This window comes from Aspergillus fijiensis (assembly GCF_003184825.1).
Source record: "Aspergillus fijiensis CBS 313.89 unplaced genomic scaffold BO72scaffold_45, whole genome shotgun sequence".
Taxonomy (NCBI): Eukaryota; Fungi; Ascomycota; class Eurotiomycetes; order Eurotiales; family Aspergillaceae; genus Aspergillus; species Aspergillus fijiensis.
In genome coordinates, this window is record NW_024469021.1 from 13,706 (window position 1) to 32,660 (window position 18,955).

An 18,955-nucleotide genomic window follows, 5' to 3' on the forward strand; every position below is an offset into this window, starting at 1 on the left:
CCCCCCCGCCCCGCCTTCGTCGCATCACATACTACAGTCGAATCTCCCGAATCGCATTGGGATGTCGAATATGACATATACTCCGATTGGACGACATGGCTTCCCGTACCACAATCTGGCCGCGCCCGTGCTTTCCGGAGGCGACTTTTTGGGCGTCTCCTGAACCTGCGACTGAGAGAAGCTCGGAACTCATACTCCATTCCCCTCAAGCTGTATTCTTGTAGGATTCTCAAGATGTCAGCTTCTATCTCATCGTCCCACAGGGCCACTTGGGGCGCATTGCAACGCCCCTCGGAGTACTATCATAATTTTGGCCCTACGCTGAACGAACTCTCGTTCGGTCTCCTGGGGTGGTCATTCCAACCTCAGCGGGACATTGTTGACCTCTCGGGGAAGGTCATTCTTGTTACAGGAGGTATTTTCCATTTTTGTCTCCATCAATCATCAATGTTAGGGGTGCATGCTAATCTTCACCACTTGGGATAGGCAACACTGGCCTCGGAAAGGAAACCATCGTCCAACTCGCCCAACACAATCCATCCCGCATCTACCTCGCCGCGCGTAATGAGTCCAAAGCTCAGGATGCCATTGCCTCGATCCGGGAGAGCCTCCCATCCGCAGTCGACATCAGATACCTACCCCTCGACCTGGGATCACTGAAATCGATCCGCGCCGCGGCCGAGCGCTTCCGTGCGGACTGCGACCGTCTGGACACCCTGATCCTCAACGCGGGCACGATGAACAACCCGACCAAATTCACCGAGGCCGGATTCGAGCTGCATATGGGTACGAATCACATCGGACACTTCCTGCTCACCACCCTGCTGCTACCGATCATGCAGAAGACCGTGGCGCTTTCTCCGGACGTCCGCGTCGTGTCTCTGAGCTCGGCTGCCAACGCGGGCAGCCCCTCATTCGAGGTCATGACTTCCTCGTCCGCTCTGGCAGAGACTTCAGGCATGGTTCGATACTGTGCATCCAAGGCGGCGAACATCCTCTTTGCGGCCGAGTTGGCCCGCCGGTATCCGGAGATTCTCTCCGTCGCGGTGCACCCGGGCGTGGTGGCTAGTGACCTATACGAGCATACGATGCAGAGGAATCCTGTCTTCAATCTGGGGCTGAAGGCCATCAAGAGTGGATTCTGTCGGTCCCTGCGCACGGGGGCGCTGAACCAGCTGTGGGCTGCGGGAGCGAAGCGGGAAACGCTGGTTAACGGCGCTTACTATGTGCCTATTGGCGTCCATGCCAGTGGAAATCCGTATGCCAAGGACGTGAAGATGGGGAGGCGTCTGTGGGAGTGGACAGAACAGCAGATTGCTGAGAGGAGCTGATTCCCTCTGATTATTGCCTTCCGTGACTGATGACTTTTCGCATTGTAGCATAGCGTTTCTGATGGGCAGAGATCTTCATCAATAGCTCTTGTGAACTTGATTGTAAATATGTGATTGTAGGAATAAAGTCACGAAGTATATCAAATAGTGATGCTACGTCATGCCGGTACCTCATTGAGACCATTGGGAAGGGGCCGGCGGGCGCGGGAACATCAGATTACCCGAATAGGAATGAGATGCCGGGGCTCGGGAGGTGAATACCCAGGGTCCCTGATACAAGTAATTAGCCACCACTGGCTACATCTTAGCTCAATACAGTTGTTTAGATGATCATTCCATTCAATGCAGAAGTTCTGCCAATACTAAGTGCGCCGACGAGCTGCCATGGACCCAGTACTGCGCTATGCGTTCGATCCGTGACACCGATCGCCAAATGGTTTACTAGCCGTGGGCAGCGGGCGATCGTTAGGGTTTAGCCGAGGAGCCTCTCTAAACTCCCTCATCGAGTTTTTCGCCCACAACCACCACCATGGCAGATCTCCGATCACGATGATAGTAGCAGATCCAAACCATTGAGGATGTAGCATGTAACCATAACCATCATTGTAGAAGCTTTAGGAGCTATGCGTAGTGTAGAGGGCCATGCGACTCTTAGCGAGGGGCGCGGTGGTCTCGCCGTGTCGGCGTTGCTCCCCACACAAACCCGCCCGGCGCATCATCAGCAACGGTTGCTGCTGCTTGCGTTCACCACCACCTCGTTGTTCCTCCCACTTCCACTCCTTCTCCTCTTCTCCCTCAGCACCATTCATCATCATCTTCGGTAGGCCCTCCCCCCCCTCTCTCCTCTGTTTTTGCCAGCCTTATCACCAGAATTCTTGCTCGTCGCCCATTTGGTCCGTGACTTTAACGAAGAAACCCAATTTTCCCTTTTATCCCACCCGACCGAGAAAAGTGTCACGTCGCTCTCACCTGACCTCTCCACCCACTTCCATCACCACCACTACTACCACTACCACCAAACCACCACCACTATTCCCAAGACCTCCACCGCACAAATTCCACGAATCTTACCGAACGTACATCTCTGACAAGTCTTCTTTGATTTTCGCTTCTAGGTTCAGGTTCGAACGACCACTCAATTACCTTCACAATGGATCAGGCAAAGTTGGCTCGGATGCAGGCTAGCGTGCGGATTGGTATGTGCCTTTTTTGAATCTTCTGTCATAATTTTCCCCGTCGACCCCGATGCCCCTCCCCTCCCTCGTCATGTTGAAGGCCAGCTCCCAGCTGCTATGGCTTTTCCTCGCCAACGTAGAGCTCCTTGACCATCGCAAGTCCTCTGCATGAGAAAAGACTCGCGCGACTTGCGTTCTACCCCAATCCTTTTTGGATCTTCAAATTACCTAATGTTTTCTCAATGGATAAGTGTTTGCTGACATATCTCTCTTCTGCGCTTGGTAGGGTACGTATCTCCAAACACCTTCAAGCAATTTCAATGTCTCTTGTGCACCCAGAGCACCGTTCAACCATTCATCCTGTTCCTTCAACATGCAGAATGAAGCGCGCCCGCCCCACCGCCAAAATTCAGCCCGCAATTTCGACCCCTCCCCCTCTTCTCACACATGACAAATATCACTATCGATCGAACCATCGCTAACCTTGTCCCCCCCAAAACAGAGGCAAGGGTACTCCCCGCCGCAAGGTCAAGAAGGTCCACAAGTCCTCCGGTGCCGATGACAAGAAGCTCCAGGCCACCCTGAAGAAGATGAACGTCCAGCCCATCCAGGCCATCGAGGAGGTCAACATGTTCAAGGAGGACGGCAACGTCATCCACTTCGGTGCCCCCAAGGGTAATTTTCTCTTTCTTTGCTGCTCACCACTACAAACCAATACTAAACTCCTGTCTCCCAAACAGTCCACGCCTCCGTCCCCTCCAACACCTTCGCCCTCTACGGTAACGGCGAGGAGAAGGAGCTCACCGAGCTCGTCCCCGGTATCCTGAACCAGCTCGGCCCCGACAGCCTGGCCTCCCTCCGCAAGCTCGCCGAGAGCTACCAGAACATGCAGAAGGCCCAGGGCGCCGAGGGCAAGAAGGACGATGAGGAGGATGACATCCCCGACCTCGTCGAGGGCGAGAACTTCGAGAGCAACGTCGAGTAAAATTTGAGATTCTAATATAACGAATATTACTTCTGTTGTTTATTTTTGTCACGTGTGTGGGTTGGTGTCTGGCGAAGGCACCTCTCTGAACCTCTATGCGTGTGTGTCGGTCCCCGTGAAGGGACGATCTGCATTCTATCAGTACTACTACTTACTACCCCCTCTTCAAGAAGCTGGAGTTTCTTTTAGTTTGCGGGATTTTCGAGATCTTGTCTTTTACCATTTCGGAAAAAAATCTAGGTTGAGGTCCTGATTTGTTCGGGGTCAAATTTACCATTGAAACAGAATCAAAACTGCGTCTGTGGGATGTATTGAGAATACTGGTGGTCAATTTCGGTGGTTGGCTTTTCATGTATTGCAGTCTGTATCTGTTTTGGGTAAGTTACTCGTGAGTATTATGGCTCAAGCTATAGATCGGCAGTCGATCCGAGTGTACAGCATTGTAAGGGTTGCACCTGCATTACATAGATGTTACCGGTAGTGTTGGCTCTACGTCAGCCAGCTAGTCAACCTACATAGGTTCTCTCAGCAGGAGAATCCTCTTTGCCGAATATATGCAGACGTCCTTTCATTACCTAGTAGTCTGTCTATACGCAAAAAATCCATGTGCCTATGCATTTAGCCCCTCCTCTCCACGCGCGTAAATAAGTGCAAGCAAGCAAAAGATCCATAACGCCCTTTTTTCACTCATCAAACACTACAACCACAAAAATGCAAGTAGAAATGGAAAGTTCCTCAACAGAGAAGACGAGCAAAGAAGAAGAAGACTAGGCGGGGAGATATGAATGCAACTTGAGACCAGACTTTTTACTTTTCTCCCTTGTTTGCTCTCGATGTAGAGATATCAAGACGTTTGAGCAACCACCGTTGGTTGGCACAGACATGAGAGAGGGTTTATAGTACAGGATAGATATGGTGTTTTTGCTTGCGCAGTTGCCACCAGCTAGTCTGGGCCCGTGTGTCTGTCTGTCTTCTTCCAGTTTTCTAGCTACGAGTCAACATCGACATCATCTCAATCCCAGGAGAACGGGCGGCGGGGGTCCAATTCCTTCAGCCCCATCGAGGAGCCGGAGTATTGGAGGGCTTTTGTTGTGGTGGTGGTATCATCGTTGGGGTTCTCGATGGCTTCCAGCGGTGTTCGCGAGAAGAGGGGGCCTTTATCTGGGAACGCAGAGCGGTGGTGTAATTGTTGTTGTGGTGGTTGATGGGATTGCGCTGCGGGAGATGCAGTGGCCGTGGTCGTTGCTGCGGCGGCCGCTGTGGCGGACGTTGCGACAGCTGCCTCCGACGACTCTTCCTTCAGGCCGCAGATGTCTGAGCCAATGAATTGGTCGATCATGTACCAGAACCGCCAGTAGGTGTTGGACTTGTCATAGTCGAAGGCGCCGTCCTCGCGCAGTTGCGGGCCGTCGCCCACGATATCGCCCGTGAACCAGCTGAGGATGGGGATGGAGCGCAGCACCCGTTCCGTCAAGGTGGGCTGCGGCGGGAGGGCCTCGGTCAACGGCCGCAGTTTCGTCCGCCGCACCGTGGGGATATGGGTCATGAAGTCGGATTCGGGTTTGGGTGGTGGCGCAGCGGAGGGGGTGGTGGTGACGGAGCGCTGCTGCTGCTGCAGCAGAGGAAAGCTGCTACCTGTCGGCGGCTGCTCGAGCCCCATGGCTGTGGTCGAGCTAGCCGTCGGCGTGGAGTCCATCGAGTCCCCTTCCTCAGCCATCAGATCCGCCGGCACCGAGGAGGACAGGTTGCCGAAGGCAAACGACCGGGGCAAGGTCTGGCGCTCCTTGTCGGAGCCCGTGGGCAGGAACGCGGTGGAATGCGAGGTCGTCAGCGTGCGGGGCGCCTTGGACTGCTGCACGCGCAGCGCCTCCGCCGACCCGGCCACGATGGGCGCATCCTCCGCGGGGCCGCGGCCATGGTACAGCTCACAGAACACCAGGTGCCCGTCGATCTCCTGCGGCGAGAAGAAACACGCGCGGTCCGCCGCCGTCGTCGAGTCGAACGTGACTTTGATCCAGTGGTACCCGCCCGCGTAGCGCTTCGACTTCCGGTTCGCATCCGCCGACAGCCCCGTCCGGATCACCACGTCCCCGCCGCTCAGCAGCTGCGAGAACCCCGTCGGCGCGTGCGGATCCGTCCGCGGGTAGTCCTCGCAGATAAACCCCTGCGAGATCCGCTCGTACTTGTCCAGCACCTTCCACTCCCCGTCCTTGCTCTTGTACCCGTACAGGATGCACTCCGTCGCGACCTTCTCCGCTTCTTGTTGCTGCTGCTGCTGCTGCTGTTGTTGTTGTTGTTGCTGTTGCTGCTGTTGCTGCTTGCGCAGGCTCTCCACGTTCGACGCCGACGCGGATTTCGGTAGCGTGTGGCTGTGCACCTTCTCGTCCTCCTGCTGGGCCGCGAACAGGCGCCCGAACTCCGTTACGTTGGGGTTCTCGCGCTTGGCCGCCGGCGTGCCGGTGCGGGTGCGCGACCGTGTGTGTTCGTACCGGGCGTTGCGGCGCTTGCCGAATGGGCCTGATTCCTCGGGGGCGCGGCGTGGATTGCGGGATTCGCTGTGAGAGTTCCTAATTAGCATCGCTTGCTTTTCATGATCCCCCAGAAGGATTCCATGTATCTGTGAGGGAACCTCCCCGGCAAGGATGTGCGCTGGTTCCCACTTACTCCTTGTAAACATAACCCCAGGGTAAAAGCTCGCCCTTCTCATTTCTTGCACGCTCCTCCGGGGGGACAAAGTGATATTCCATGCTGACACGGGGAAATTTTTCGAAATGCGCTTTTTCGTAACTTGGAAGAAAGAGGCCAGAGTTATGGCGGTCAATGCAATCGCTGAGAAAGAAGGATGTGCAAATAGAAAACAGGGCTGGAGAACGGGGTGGTTTGATGGAAGTGGAGTGATGAAGCTTGGATAACCACCAGCCCAAAAGTTTTGGGGTTTCCGCCGCCCCATAAACAGTCGTGTTAGCCGGGATACCGTCACGTGAGGGGGGACGGTCTTGGTATGTAGATTGGAGAGCGTAGATTGGGTATGAATTGGACAGCTTGTTTTACGTATTTGTAAGTGCGAAGTTTGTCATTTGGCTTAGATTAAGAATATGGGGTCTCTCTGTGGATTGTTCTTGGGCGTTTTGTTTGACAGTTGGGAGGTGCTGTCGAGATTCTTGTGCCAATGACATATTTTTCGTCGAGTCTGTGATCTGCTTCCTCTTTATGAAGGAATGCTTTTAAGACGTTCCGTCTCACAATTGAAGGCCAATGATGCCTCGCCAATCTCGAGGATGATTGTGACGATTTTTACAGTCTCCATCATGCATAAGAGCAATAAGCCTTAAAAAGTGATTCGACTAATCAATTGTTGGATCGATACTCATGACAATATCCCGAAACGCAGTGACTCTGCCTATACTACAAATTTCAGGACCTCAACCACAACGCATATGGTATGTTATTGGCCAGAAGCTGCACCCATTACCATCAAGCAAATTATACATCTAGTCTTGCCACAGGAAAGTAATCTGTCCAGGATCCCCAGCGAGACCGCAAACAGTGCCGAAGTCTCCTACCTCCAACCGCCTCCTGTCAACATAACCCACAAAATCCCCCAAAGGACAAGACAGCCCTGGCCCGGATTTACAGTATGGCAGCGGCGTTACCTTCTCATTGATAACCACTCGTAGGAAGGTACGCCCAGCATCGCCATGTGCACCCTCACCCCCGGACGAGCAGGTCATCCGCTCCAGGACGACCCGGCCACCCATGGGCATTACCGATGAAGTGCGCCAGACCCGATCCGACACCATATGAGTAACCGGGAGCACCGGATCATACTTCGGATCAGCCATGATCTCCAACGCCGTCAGAAAGGGCGCGATATCTCCATCATGCACACTAATTCACTCGGAAGTCAATTTTCCAGCCAGGTCTTCCACTTTCACAAGTGCCCAACTCACAAACTAAAGAACAAGGTCCCAGCACCGGGCCCTTGCCTTAGAAGTCCCGTCGTAGCATTCAGCCAAAGCCACCCCATCGCCCCAGCGTAGGGGTTTCCGGGCCCCGCGCGATAATAGTGCAGCACGTCGCGCGCATACTCGAAATTCTCCCAGTCCTCGCGCGTGAACACCGCGCACCAGGGACTCGACCCGCGCACCAGCGTCTCGAACCCGCACATCTCCTGCATACTGTAGACTTCGCCGTTGCTCAACGGCCCGAGCGCGGGATTATTTGCCTGCGTGGTGAGCAACAGTCGCTCCGCGATCGCGGGGATGTAGGCTTGCTGGAACCGCGCGAGCATCTGGATCCCGTAGTCATGGCCGCGGTCGGGGTCCTCGAGGTATCGGAGGCAGGTGTCCCCCGGGGTGAGGGTGTCCGCGCCGCGGTCGAAGGTCTCGGGGATGACTTCGAGGGTGGCTTTTGCGGAAGGTTCTGCTTGCCAGCCTGGAGGGGAGGACGACGCTGACGGTGACCCGAAAAGCCCGGATGCGAAGTGTTGGGCGGTCTGGATGACGCGGTTGCAGTCGCTGGCCCAGAGCTTGAGTCGCGACGACCGGTTGCTGGTCAGCAGGTGTTTGTAGCGGGCGGAGAAGTGGAGGCCTGTGGTGTGGCTTTGGAGAGTGCCGGCGTAGGGACCTGTGGTGGTCAATTGGTCGAAATCGGTGGATGGGTCGTCGGTGAAATAGGTCCAGTTGTTGAGGAATGATAGGCTCCCATTCAGTTTGACGTTGGCGTCCCGGATGCGTTTGAGGAGCGCAATGTGGCCTTTGAATGGTCGTTGGTGTTGCTGTTGTCAGCGTATACTGACTGCAGTGAGTACTGTAGCTATGGCGGGAACAAACGTACGGCCTCCGGCTGATCGCGTCGGGTACCGCGCCCCGTGGCGTGACATCTAGTCAGAGGTTAACCGACCTTGTATAAGATGACTCGAATGCGTATATAAGGAGGGATTGATACCATGTGCACCTGGTCAATGACGCATCCATCGAGGTCGGGCCCAAAGCTTTGCGAGTAGTGTACACCGCCACGCTTCTCGATCCAGGGTCCATTACCCCCCAAGTGATGGAGAATATTCCAATCGTCATTCTGAGATTGCTCAGTTGTACTCAGAAGACCAAGGAGATATCGTGGTAATTGAAGCAAGGTGTTCTGACTAGAATGAAGTGACGAAGCCAAGAAGAATGGGCCATCCCCGGGATCGAGCCATCTTTCGATAGTGAACAAACCGTCATGGTTGCTAATGATGACGATTATGAATGGGACAAGCAATGTCCCAAGAGATAGACCGCGAAGCATGGCCGTCGCAAGCCTCCCTGGGAATTAAAGGTACGCCTGAGGCTGTGTTGTAACAAGTGAAACCAGCGCATGCAGCAACCGCCGGGCTGGGTTCTCGCAAGATCGACGAGCGGACCCGCCAAGAAGTCCGTTCTATCACCGCCGAGACCAGTTCTTCATTTGATATTCATTATGTTTCTCTACTAGTGGGTCAAACTCCGAATGATATGTACCTTCGATAGATAAGTAAGATTACATGGTATCGGTCAAGTGCTATAAACAAAACGAGGACTCTTGTCTCCTAGCTCTTCAATGGCTTCATCAGTCATGCCCGCAACCTTGTCGTCTTCCAAGCCCTGTTGTCTTCGCTGATTCTTGCAGTGGTAGTACCACCACATGAGCCCATAGACCACACCAGCAAAGCCAACCAGAGCGAGCGTGACCGCATTGCCGCGCACATAGCGCGGTGCTTCCTCGGTTTTGTACAGGAAAGGGGACATGACGCCACTGATGTTTCCAAACGTCAGCTGCAGACCCGTCGCAAACGTCCGCTTCCCATATCGCGGCAGCGTGGTCGGTAGCCATGCAAGCGGCAGCCCCACGGTCACATATAGCCCCAGGGCGATAAGCAGTGCGCCGAAGTAATGTACCCCGGATGATGAGTCGGAGATCAAGACCCCGTACCCGACAACAGAGATCACAGCGAAGATGCAGACGAAGATCCCACGGCGCTGGGTCCGATCGCTGATCCAGGCGACCAGTAGGTATACAATGGCGCCAAGCGCATAGCACGGAATGGTCAGTGCCTGAACTTCAGCAGTGGACCACTTGCCCATTCCTTTGATGATCGTGGGCAGAAAAGTGCTGTAGCCGTAGAGCATCGTGTCGACTCCAAATTGGGCAATGCAGAATGCGTAGATCCTCCAGTCCAACGCGCCCTCCTTCACATCCGCCCAGTGAAACTTCTGCGCGGACGGAGTCTGGCCGACATGGCGACGACGCAGACGGACGACCATGGCTTTCTCGTCGTCAGTGAGATAGTACGCTGTATCAGGCTCGTCGGCGAGAAAGAACCAGGTCAAAATACCCAGGATGACGGTGGGAATCCCTTCGATGATCATGATCCATCGCCAGCCCCGCAGCCCCGCGACGCCATCCATGAAGCCAATGCCGTACGCAAGAAGACCCCCGAAGGCACCAGCGGCTGCGGCGCTGCTGAATAAATAACCAGTCCGGAGTGCGATCTCCCGCTTGCTGTAGAACAGCGTGAGATAAGTCATCAATCCCGGAAAGAGCCCAGCCTCAACAACACCTAATGACATGAGCATGAGAGTTGAGACGAGAAGCGAGCGCATTAGACTGACCTAGAAGTACACGGCAGGCGATCAAACCGCCATAACTCTGCGTGATACCCGTCAAGGTAGCTAGAATGCCCCAGATGATTGAGATTGAGGCAATGTACCGCGAGGGCCTGAGCTTCTTGATCACCAAGTTGGACGGGACTTCGAACAGCTTCGAATAGATGTCAGTGGTTGCGTCTGACTAACTGGTCTCAATGGGAGCGTACGCAGTAGGTAACAAACAGAATGGATACTGCGACCTGATACTGATTGCCCACTAGGCCTAGATCTTCTTCCATGCCATACAAGCGGGCATTGCCAATGTTAACTGTTGGATCGCATTAGCAACAGCTTTTAGACCGCCAGCGAGCCTGGTGAAAGATATCAACTGCATGGGATAGACCCACCTCGATCCAAAAAGCTGAACAAGTACAGAAGCACAACGAAGGGGATGATGTGGATGTCTATTTTCCATATCAAGTGGCGTGCCCCTTTTTCGTCTGACAAAGATAAGTCCGATCTATCATCGCCATCTACGCCCAACGAAGCCCGTGTGGGAGGTCGTGCTTCGGCGTCTGCCTTGGGCTCTCTGTTGTAATCCATGGGAGGTGGTGGTGGTGATTGATGGCTGCCTCGGCTGGGATCCCCGCAGGTGTGTCTGGGCGCTCAGATGAACTTCCCCGTGGGGTAATCTATAACAGCACCATGTATCAGAATACAGTCGAGGGTATCGCAACTCAGGTATCAGAGAAGGCAGGAGACCACGTACACTGACAGCCGTCACACCTACTACGCTGCAAGTGAGAGGAGGTAAAAAGTGCCCTAGAAAAATTGAGAGATTTCTAATTGCAGTGGCCAAGGATCGCCAAGGATCTAGACCCGATAATTCTTTCCCTTTTTTCTTCTGCAGTTCAGGTGAACAGATTGGGATGGTTCATTGAGAAGACTTATGAAAGTGTCCTTTTGCCATGAGATAGTCGCATGAAATCAATAGCATGGACGAGTTTGTATTGTTGGGTGGGCGTTGTTGGTGATGCGTCTTAAAAGACCCTGAGCTGGATCGTCCTTGAACAAAACTTAAAATGGATGGCGATTTGCACCAGCTCCATGGCTCACAACACGGGCCAACATTCTTGGCAATGCAAGGATGCAATAGTCAGAACCTGCATGATAGACTAATGATCTGTTGCAGATGATCAGATCTGCACTCGTCAATCACTAGTGAGAACGTCACTGTGATGCGCTCGAACAATCGACTTTCCACTCATCCCTGTCCCAAGGAGGATAAGAGCACCATGATCTATGCGAAAAAAAAAACCACGTACTTGTAGGAGCTACAAGCCGCCACAACCTCTAGCCAAGCTGTTGATACGCAAGCACTGCCTTGTCAAGCGCCCTGTAATGCGAATCGTTGACAAGACTCTCACCCAAATATTAGCATTCAGAGTGTGAGTAAGACAATGCCAGCCTGATCCAGAGCATGTAACTAGAGAAACTGGTCATCGGCTTGCTTTATACGAACGTTGCACGGGGATACCACTGCATCGATTTCTACACTTGATCAAATGCCGTAGATAAGAGATTAGAGTGGTCACTGCTTCAAGCAGCGGCACTGGAGACTCCTTAGCTGTCATTCTTTTCGAATTCCAGCGACCTCTAGTGATGAAGTTGCTGTCACTCCTACAGCCAAGTATCATCGCGCGGGCTTCTGAGCTGATCCTGACTGCGTACCCACTGTTTCTGATATTTGTGTCGATCTAGTGCCTTCAAGCTTTGAGTTGATGCGGAATGTACACTCCCAGTTGCATGGACCAGATACTGATCGGCCTGTGGTGAAAAGACGACATTCAAAGAGTGAACCCGAGAGTCATCATCAAATGACGCTCTGAGAAGTGTGGATGGCAATCGAATAGTTTATCAGATGATTTATAGTCGTACGAGAGGTTCCTCAATTTGGACGTGACTAGTTGAACTTTCGTAAAGATCGGTAAAGCTTGTTGAAACGAGCGAGAATACGTATCGAAGCAAACGGGTCAGTAACTTCTGCGCGCGATTGATATCAAGTTGACATGACGTCAAGGATCATCTTGTAATATCGAGGTATTCAGCATTATGTCTGCTCTCTTGTCATTTCATGCACACGATGAAATAGTTGAAGATCCCAGGTTAGGTCAATATGAGCAACTCAGGCTGAATCATACCATAGCCGTGGCCCAACATGTCTCAAACTCATAGGATCTACCAGCCCGAGATCTACTCCCAAGGAGCCACATCAGGCGTCACTCCTGCCGTCGCCATAGATCCTCGTCAACTTGAAGAGTAAGCAAAGACAGCCCTGGGAGTCCGTGGCTTCAACTATATTGCGGGTGGAGCACGAGAAAAAGCCAGAATGGTCAGACAGCAATCGGCTGGCGTTTCTTCAATGAATGATGTTAGGTCTATTCCCGCGCAGCTGAAAAGCCGAATTGGGGAAATAGTATCGCATTGAAGTCCCCGAAATGCTGACGCAGGCGGGCTGAGGATTCACCTATCTGTGATCATATGCAGGTTGCTCATTTCTTATAGATGGAAAACCAGCATATCTCAGATCTTTCTGTAGAGAAATATTCCAATCCTCTTCTTGTGACGTCTGTTGGTTTGCAATCCATAGTCTATGAAGACAAGGAGATAGGACCTGCAGAGGCATGTGGGAAGATTGGGTCCCGTGTACATTTAGCACAGCCAGCAGCAGCTCGATTGAAGACGAGACGAAAGCCAATGCTGACGGCAAGTGATGGTTTCAGCTGTACTGGCCAGTGGATGACATAACAACCTCCTCGTTGACACGTGCAAAGGACAACGGCTTCAGCATCCTTATAATCACTCTGGACACCCGGTCGCTCCCTTGGCGACCAGCTGACGTGGACAATGCCTATGTCCCATTCATCAAGGGAATGAGGAACGAGATCGGCTTCACCGACCCAGTATTCCGCGCCAAATTTGAGAAGGAATCTGGCTGGAGAATCGAAGAAGACATTCTGGGCGTATCGAGATAATGGAGCTCGCAGATATTCTCAGTGCCCCACACACTTGGGATCAGCTTGGTTTTCTTGGGAAGAATTGGGACGGACCGCTGCTCCTGAAGGGAATTCAGCATGTGGGTGATGCAAAGCCTGCCGTGGAGGCGGGCTGTGATGGCATGGTCGTTTCCGATCATGGAGATAGCATGTCTCAATATCACATGGGATCCCTACGCTAATCATCGCTGCCTACCGGTAGGCCGACAAGTTGATGCCGCATTCGGCTCTCTGGAGGTACTTCCCGAGGTGGTTGATGTAGTCTGGGACAAGCCAACAGTTCTCTTTGTCATCAAAGCACTCCGTCTAGGAGCAAGGCAATCTATTATCCCAGTCAATTATGGGCTAAGTGTCGATGGGAAGAAGTGTCGATGGGAAGAAAGATCGTTATCAGAGGGCTCTTGGCGGATGTTTGGCAAAACATGGGGCTATTGGGGTTTCGGTCTGTGACGGAACGCTACCGCGACAGGATCCGAAAGGTAGTGTATCCGGGGGACAGGCACGCTATGATGTAAGAAAGTCAATCGTAGTCTCACTATTATTTCTTGAATGGAAACAGACCAGGTGGAACAATGAAGTGTGTTTACTTGAAGAGAGTTTGCGAAGACTGATTAGATCAAGGTACCAACCGTACCTACTGGACCGGTGTTGCGCTAACAGGAAGAGCCGGAGGATCACATGTCAACCTATTGCCGGCATGACCCCTTAGGAAGTGATTGGTTCTATCCATGATTGCTTCCTTCAGTCGCCACTTGCGCCCAATTCCAGGTCGCAATTCTGGCTTTTTCATCAACCAGGAACCCCTCCCCCAGCGCAACATTCGATGTTCTGTTTGACCAGAAAAAACCCCTGTTAAACTTTGAGTTCCTGCGACAACTGCGGCGCGACTTTCTCTCTTTCTCACCCCAACATATTCGACTTTTTGCCCATGGCTGAAACGAAATTCACGGCACATCGGTCAAAGCGGGTCAATTCGACTGCGATTCTGATGGGTTGAGATGTCTAGACTCTTCAGTCTCCGGAAAGCATGGAAACGGGATGATATCGAGCAGGCATACGAGCAAGTCGGTCGTGAGAATGACACCCGCCACGTTCCAGCTACGTCCGGCTTGCCTCTCCTTCCGAGGCCGCTTGCCTCTATGGTATCATTCATGACTCAGTCGACTTCATTATCTCTTCGAATTGGGTCATTTGTCGGAGGCGCTGCAATAGATGGTGCGAGAACTACGACATTGACCGGGCTGGAGCTCAGCAGAGCAATACTAGAGGGGATTTTGACAAGGGCTGGGCGCGATGTTGTCATCAGGAGCAGCGGAGAGTATGGCAAGGCAGAAGCAGAGTCATTACTCGAACGGAGCGTACGTCGTCCTTGCCGTGTTTTATCTTTATCAGGCTGACATTCGATTTAGCTGGCTACTTTGCATTCCACAATAACCTCGGCATCTTTTTTCGCCGCTGCCTCGTTTCAATTCTCCTCAGCTACACTCTCATCAGCAGCCAACATGTCTCAGTCACTACTCTCCACATTAGATGCAACCCTTGGCTCTACTGAATCGTCTAGAGCTATTGCTGCAATTGTAACCCTCTTCCGGAGCGAGCTCCGAGACCTCAACGATTCCGAATTCGGGACCGAACTTCGAGCCGGAAGAATTGGTGTCGCAGATCTATTGGTTGGCTGTGTTGGATTTGCACTGCTCCAGCGCTGGGGCCGAAAGAACACAGAACGGCATGCACGTGGAATCGGGGGTGTGGAATCCGTATGGGACGTGGTTATCCTGGACAATGGCGTGAGAGCAGATGTTGTTAGTACACATCAAATGGAACAGCCGAGGGCTGCTATTGATGAACCGCGTGACGAGACAAATCGCTCATCATTCATGAGTACTGGGAACGATGAAGAAGTTTTCGATGCTGTACAGCGACCAGCAAGCATCATTGATTCCGCAGAAAGGTCCCACTTCTCTCTTCCCACGGAGAACTCACATCAAATCTTCGATGATGATATCCGCTTGTACATCATGAGACAATTGCCTCAAGGTTGCCGTGCTTCTATAAGAACCGACATGGTGCATGCCAGGACTATTACGGTTGAAGTATTTGATGATGACATTGGAGAAATAGCTGCTCCACCAGGTACAATGATGATCGAGGAGAGACACCATGATGGTAACCTCTCCAGATCTTCTAGCCAGGGTCAGCTTCCTAAACATACGATGGTATTCAGGACCGCCTTCACCAGGTCTAACAATGCCGATGTGAGACCAGCCAGTCATCAAGACAGCATGGCATGGCAGGTGAGTGACGAATGGGAACTTTCCCGGTCGCATCGAAACCTCGGGGATCCGTCCTTCGCCACAATAGGAAACAGTCTTGACGACCCATCAAACGATAGGCTGATGACCACAGAGCAGCTTTCACCCGAGGATCGCTCAGAGGATCCCACTATCAGTAAAACTCGAAGTGTCAACCCGAATCCTGTCAAGCTTGATCGCGGGAATCCAGACCCTTCGTCTCTCAATAAGCGAGCAGCCACATTTAAAGATAGTCCTGTGAAGTCTTCTCCCGCGAAAGGAGCGCAAAGGGTCAAGTCTAGCAATATTGGTAAAAAGGATATTGGCAAGCGCCCATCCACGAAACTATCTGCAGAGAAAGTAAAGCCCCCACCATCGTCCGAAAACGCAATTCCACAAGGGAGACCTCTAAAGGGAGCAGCGAACGCGCGAAAGACAGCAGCACAACAGAGTACCACCAAATCCGACCGCAGCGGGGCTCACGAAGCAGCAGCGACATCACCAAAACGCGGACCATCATCACCTGTAGCAAACAGAGGTTTGCCCAGAACCCCGTTGCAAGAGCATCGTGTGAAACCCGCGGCTTTTCCAAAGACGGGCCGTCCTGAAGCCCGCGAGGGTAGCCACACAGGCAATTCAAGAACGGAGTATTACGCCGTGCGCGAAAAGTCAGAGGAATCTCTTGTTAACCAGACGAAGATCTATGCTCAAGAACCACCAAACACACGACCCGGGTCCCCTGTCACAAGAAGAACCCATGTGCGTAGTAGCAGTTCTCTGTCACTGACCAGGTCGGAAAGTGATGCGACCATCTACATTAATAAGGATGGCCGTCCCAGCTCCTCTATGTTGTACCATCGCACTCGAGCATCATCCCCGAGCATATATTCTCTTGCCACAGCGGGGTCTGAAACATCACTTCTACTCGCCCATCGTCCTCGGAAAAGTGCTTATGATGATATAGAAGCACTTCAAAGCTTGAACCGGGATGGTACCGTGCCCGGCATCTTCCCTGCAAAGCACTTTGTGCAGAACATCAGACGTTTTTGCAGATTCTCCTCGGCTTCATATGGATCGCATGCCTTGAAGGTCATGGGTGTTCCGCGCCTGACTAGTGCTCTACCCACCGAAGAGGTATCTAGCCCGGAACATAGTGATTTCTCTGATCACACAGGCTTGCCGGCTTCCACGATCCTCTTGTCCTCCTTCGTCGACTCTGCGGGTGGAACTAACGCCGCAGGGGAAACGGAAAGCGGTATTCCTTTAGTACACTACCTTTTCCTTGACCATGAATCGAAAGCAGTTGTTCTGACTCTGCGAGGGACATGGGGTTTCGAAGATATTCTGACCGACATGACTTGCGAGTACGATGACCTTGAGTGGCAAGGTAGGAATTGGAAAGTCCACAAAGGAATGCACGCTTCGGCCAAGCGTCTTCTGATGGGAGGAGGAGGCCGAGTCATGTTGACGATCAGAGCTGCACTAGAGGAATTTCCAGAGTATGGGCTGGTACTGTGTGGACATTCGCTCGGGGGAGGCGTTGCTGCACTCCTTGCAACAATGATTTCCGAACCCAGCAGTGATGCTTTTGGGGCATCGTTCACAACCACTTCCTATCAGACCACGAACTCGGGTTCATCTGATAGCGATGATCAATCCTTTGGCAAAGCCTTCTTTGTGCCCCCCGGCCGGCCTATCCATGTCTATGCATACGGTCCTCCCGCGACAATGTCGCCTTTCCTGCGTCGCGCAACGCGGGGATTGATCACTACCATTGTTAATGGTCAAGATGTGGTTCCTTGTCTCTCGCTCGGCATTTTGCATGATATGCATACAGTAGCTGTGGCGTTCAAGGGTGACATCTCTGGCGCTCGCTCTCATGTGGGATTTCGAGTTTGGGAAGGCTTCAGGCAAAGTATTGTGAACAAGTTCTACGTCAACGAGCCGCCTATCCTCACACACGCCGGTCATGGCGTAGGAGAAGATGCGTGGGCATGGAATACATTGAAGACGCTTCGTGAGGAAATGAGCGCGCCCAAACTGCTACCACCCGGTGAGGTATTTTTGGTGGAAACAATGAGGGTTTTGCAGCGAAACGCTTTCACATCTGAAGTGAGCAGTGATGGCCATCCAGTGTTAGGTCGGCCTGCAACCAGAGCACAATTGATATTCGTTCGAGATGTTGAAGCCTCTTTTGGAGAACTCAGGTTTGGCTCAGGAATGTTTAGTGACCACAATCCAGCAAGATATGAAGCGAGCCTTGCTGCACTTGCCCGTGGAATTTTGGATGAGTGATTTGTTTTGACTTCATGCCTACAACATAAAGTGATGCTTATATGATCATGTATTTATGGAGCCTCGAAATACCGGTTCCATTTAGTCTTCGTGGTTCTTGAATAGGTAGTGGACGGAGAAGAGTGATCATATACAGTCGAATGCTAATTTTGGAATAAACCATGCAATCCTCAAGATATCGCCGCTTCAAATGTTCAGCTCGCACAATATTCGCGGCTCTCTCGTAGCATGCCCAAGAGTAGCCCTGATAGTGCCACCCATGGCATGAGAGCCGATACTGGATACAAGGATCACATGGCTCGACTTGTATTCATTGAACGATACGATTAATAGCTGGTCTGATGTTGGTCTCTGAAGTTCATCTCGCGTTCGATACCCAGTCAGAGCATCTCTTCTCGAACGTGATCCAGTCTTATTTGGAGACTGTTCGTTCACGTATGTCTTAGTATGGTTAAGACAGCTCTGAAGTCACCAACAGAGGCCAGGCGAATTTTGCTTACCGCACCGCCCTCGACGTAAGGGAAAATACAGCGCAGCTGGACCTTACGCCATAGGGCTCCGCATAAGGTGACGATCAATCGCCCGGACATTCGTCACTTGAATGCCAGTCCATCGCATAAGGCTAGCAAGCAGTAATCGAACCAACCAAGACATTGGGCGGTGGCATTATCTTTTTGAGCTCGCATTCTTTCAGACTCAATCCTTCACTTGTTGTGCGGCGGCTCCTTCTTCGGCTCACTGAATTGGTTCTGGGTTCTTTCTTCGATTCTAGCCTCCAGATTCTGAAGCTGCTTCTCCACGAGTTCCTTTTTGGCCATCAGGTTTTCTCGCATACCTCTGAGCCCGGTGATTCGCTCATCGATCGTCGGCTCAAGTGCCTTTTGTTCTTGGACTTTCTGCGGGTGAAAGAGATCATCAACAAAGAGCTTCCCGCGATCAAACTGGGGTCAGAGCCCATACCTGTTGAAATTGATGTTGGGATTTCTGCGAGGCGCCAAAAAGGGTACCGGAGATAGTGATGCAAATCACGGCGCCTGCTAGGGTAGCTCGTGGGATATCTTTTGGCATGCGAAACATCTTGAAGGTTGGAGCACTTCCACGTCTTACGGTAGTGGGAAGTGAGATTGACTTCAGCGTCGATTGAGAAACAAAGCTGTCGCAAATACCAAAATCACGAAGAGGAGAGGGGGCGAAGGCGGAGCATAGCAAGTCGATAA

The 18,955-nt window shown here is 52.3% G+C and overlaps 8 protein-coding genes across 8 annotated transcripts; 4 read left to right on the plus strand and 4 right to left on the minus strand.

Moving 5' to 3' along the window:
* The first annotated feature begins 3 nt into the window (after positions 1 to 3).
* Positions 4 to 1,489, plus strand: BO72DRAFT_450373 (putative short-chain dehydrogenase/reductase family protein). The gene is made up of 2 exons (XM_040945242.1): positions 4 to 415; positions 487 to 1,489. Exons 1-2 carry the CDS (start codon positions 235 to 237, stop codon positions 1,329 to 1,331), a joined length of 1,026 nt encoding a protein of 341 aa, XP_040798726.1. The 5' UTR covers positions 4 to 234; the 3' UTR covers positions 1,332 to 1,489.
* A 590-nt stretch (positions 1,490 to 2,079) lies between these two features.
* Positions 2,080 to 3,809, plus strand: BO72DRAFT_450374 (nascent polypeptide-associated complex subunit family protein). The gene is made up of 3 exons (XM_040945243.1): positions 2,080 to 2,527; positions 3,008 to 3,181; positions 3,247 to 3,809. The coding sequence occupies exons 1-3, from the start codon at positions 2,482 to 2,484 to the stop codon at positions 3,489 to 3,491; spliced, it is 465 nt and encodes a 154-aa protein (XP_040798727.1). The 5' UTR covers positions 2,080 to 2,481; the 3' UTR covers positions 3,492 to 3,809.
* Positions 3,810 to 4,048: 239 nt separating this feature from the next.
* On the minus strand, positions 4,049 to 6,395 carry BO72DRAFT_529874 (uncharacterized protein). The gene is made up of 2 exons (XM_040950266.1): positions 6,156 to 6,395; positions 4,049 to 6,046 (listed from the first exon to the last, which is right to left on the minus strand). The coding sequence occupies exons 1-2, from the start codon at positions 6,236 to 6,238 to the stop codon at positions 4,504 to 4,506; spliced, it is 1,626 nt and encodes a 541-aa protein (XP_040798728.1). The 5' UTR covers positions 6,239 to 6,395; the 3' UTR covers positions 4,049 to 4,503.
* A 498-nt stretch (positions 6,396 to 6,893) lies between these two features.
* Positions 6,894 to 11,173, minus strand: BO72DRAFT_409575 (putative MFS transporter). The gene is made up of 9 exons (XM_040942408.1): positions 10,866 to 11,173; positions 10,504 to 10,788; positions 10,324 to 10,424; positions 10,121 to 10,268; positions 9,038 to 10,068; positions 8,439 to 8,576; positions 8,328 to 8,373; positions 7,442 to 8,246; positions 6,894 to 7,379 (listed from the first exon to the last, which is right to left on the minus strand). Exons 2-9 carry the CDS (start codon positions 10,697 to 10,699, stop codon positions 6,983 to 6,985), a joined length of 2,862 nt encoding a protein of 953 aa, XP_040798729.1. The 5' UTR covers positions 10,700 to 10,788; positions 10,866 to 11,173; the 3' UTR covers positions 6,894 to 6,982.
* Positions 11,174 to 12,314: 1,141 nt separating this feature from the next.
* Positions 12,315 to 13,730, plus strand: BO72DRAFT_479259 (uncharacterized protein; the record flags this gene model as incomplete). Its single annotated transcript, XM_040947565.1, has 9 exons — positions 12,315 to 12,386; positions 12,426 to 12,488; positions 12,574 to 12,606; positions 12,662 to 12,802; positions 12,880 to 13,119; positions 13,176 to 13,266; positions 13,355 to 13,519; positions 13,549 to 13,657; positions 13,697 to 13,730. Coding segments are annotated over 9 exons (948 nt in total), but the record flags the coding sequence as incomplete, so codon positions are not given.
* A 21-nt stretch (positions 13,731 to 13,751) lies between these two features.
* Positions 13,752 to 17,887, plus strand: BO72DRAFT_487971 (lipase family protein). The gene is made up of 2 exons (XM_040948012.1): positions 13,752 to 14,510; positions 14,562 to 17,887. Exons 1-2 carry the CDS (start codon positions 14,151 to 14,153, stop codon positions 17,736 to 17,738), a joined length of 3,537 nt encoding a protein of 1,178 aa, XP_040798731.1. The 5' UTR covers positions 13,752 to 14,150; the 3' UTR covers positions 17,739 to 17,887.
* BO72DRAFT_192366 (uncharacterized protein) lies at positions 17,832 to 18,566 on the minus strand. Its single transcript, XM_040939542.1, has 2 exons — positions 18,239 to 18,566; positions 17,832 to 18,179 (listed from the first exon to the last, which is right to left on the minus strand). The coding sequence occupies exons 1-2, from the start codon at positions 18,326 to 18,328 to the stop codon at positions 17,925 to 17,927; spliced, it is 345 nt and encodes a 114-aa protein (XP_040798732.1). The 5' UTR covers positions 18,329 to 18,566; the 3' UTR covers positions 17,832 to 17,924.
* On the minus strand, positions 18,443 to 18,815 carry BO72DRAFT_460992 (uncharacterized protein; the record flags this gene model as incomplete). The annotated part of the gene is made up of 2 exons (XM_040946496.1): positions 18,443 to 18,634; positions 18,699 to 18,815. The coding sequence occupies 2 exons, from the start codon at positions 18,813 to 18,815 to the stop codon at positions 18,443 to 18,445; spliced, it is 309 nt and encodes a 102-aa protein (XP_040798733.1).
* Between the last annotated feature and the right edge of the window lie 140 nt (positions 18,816 to 18,955).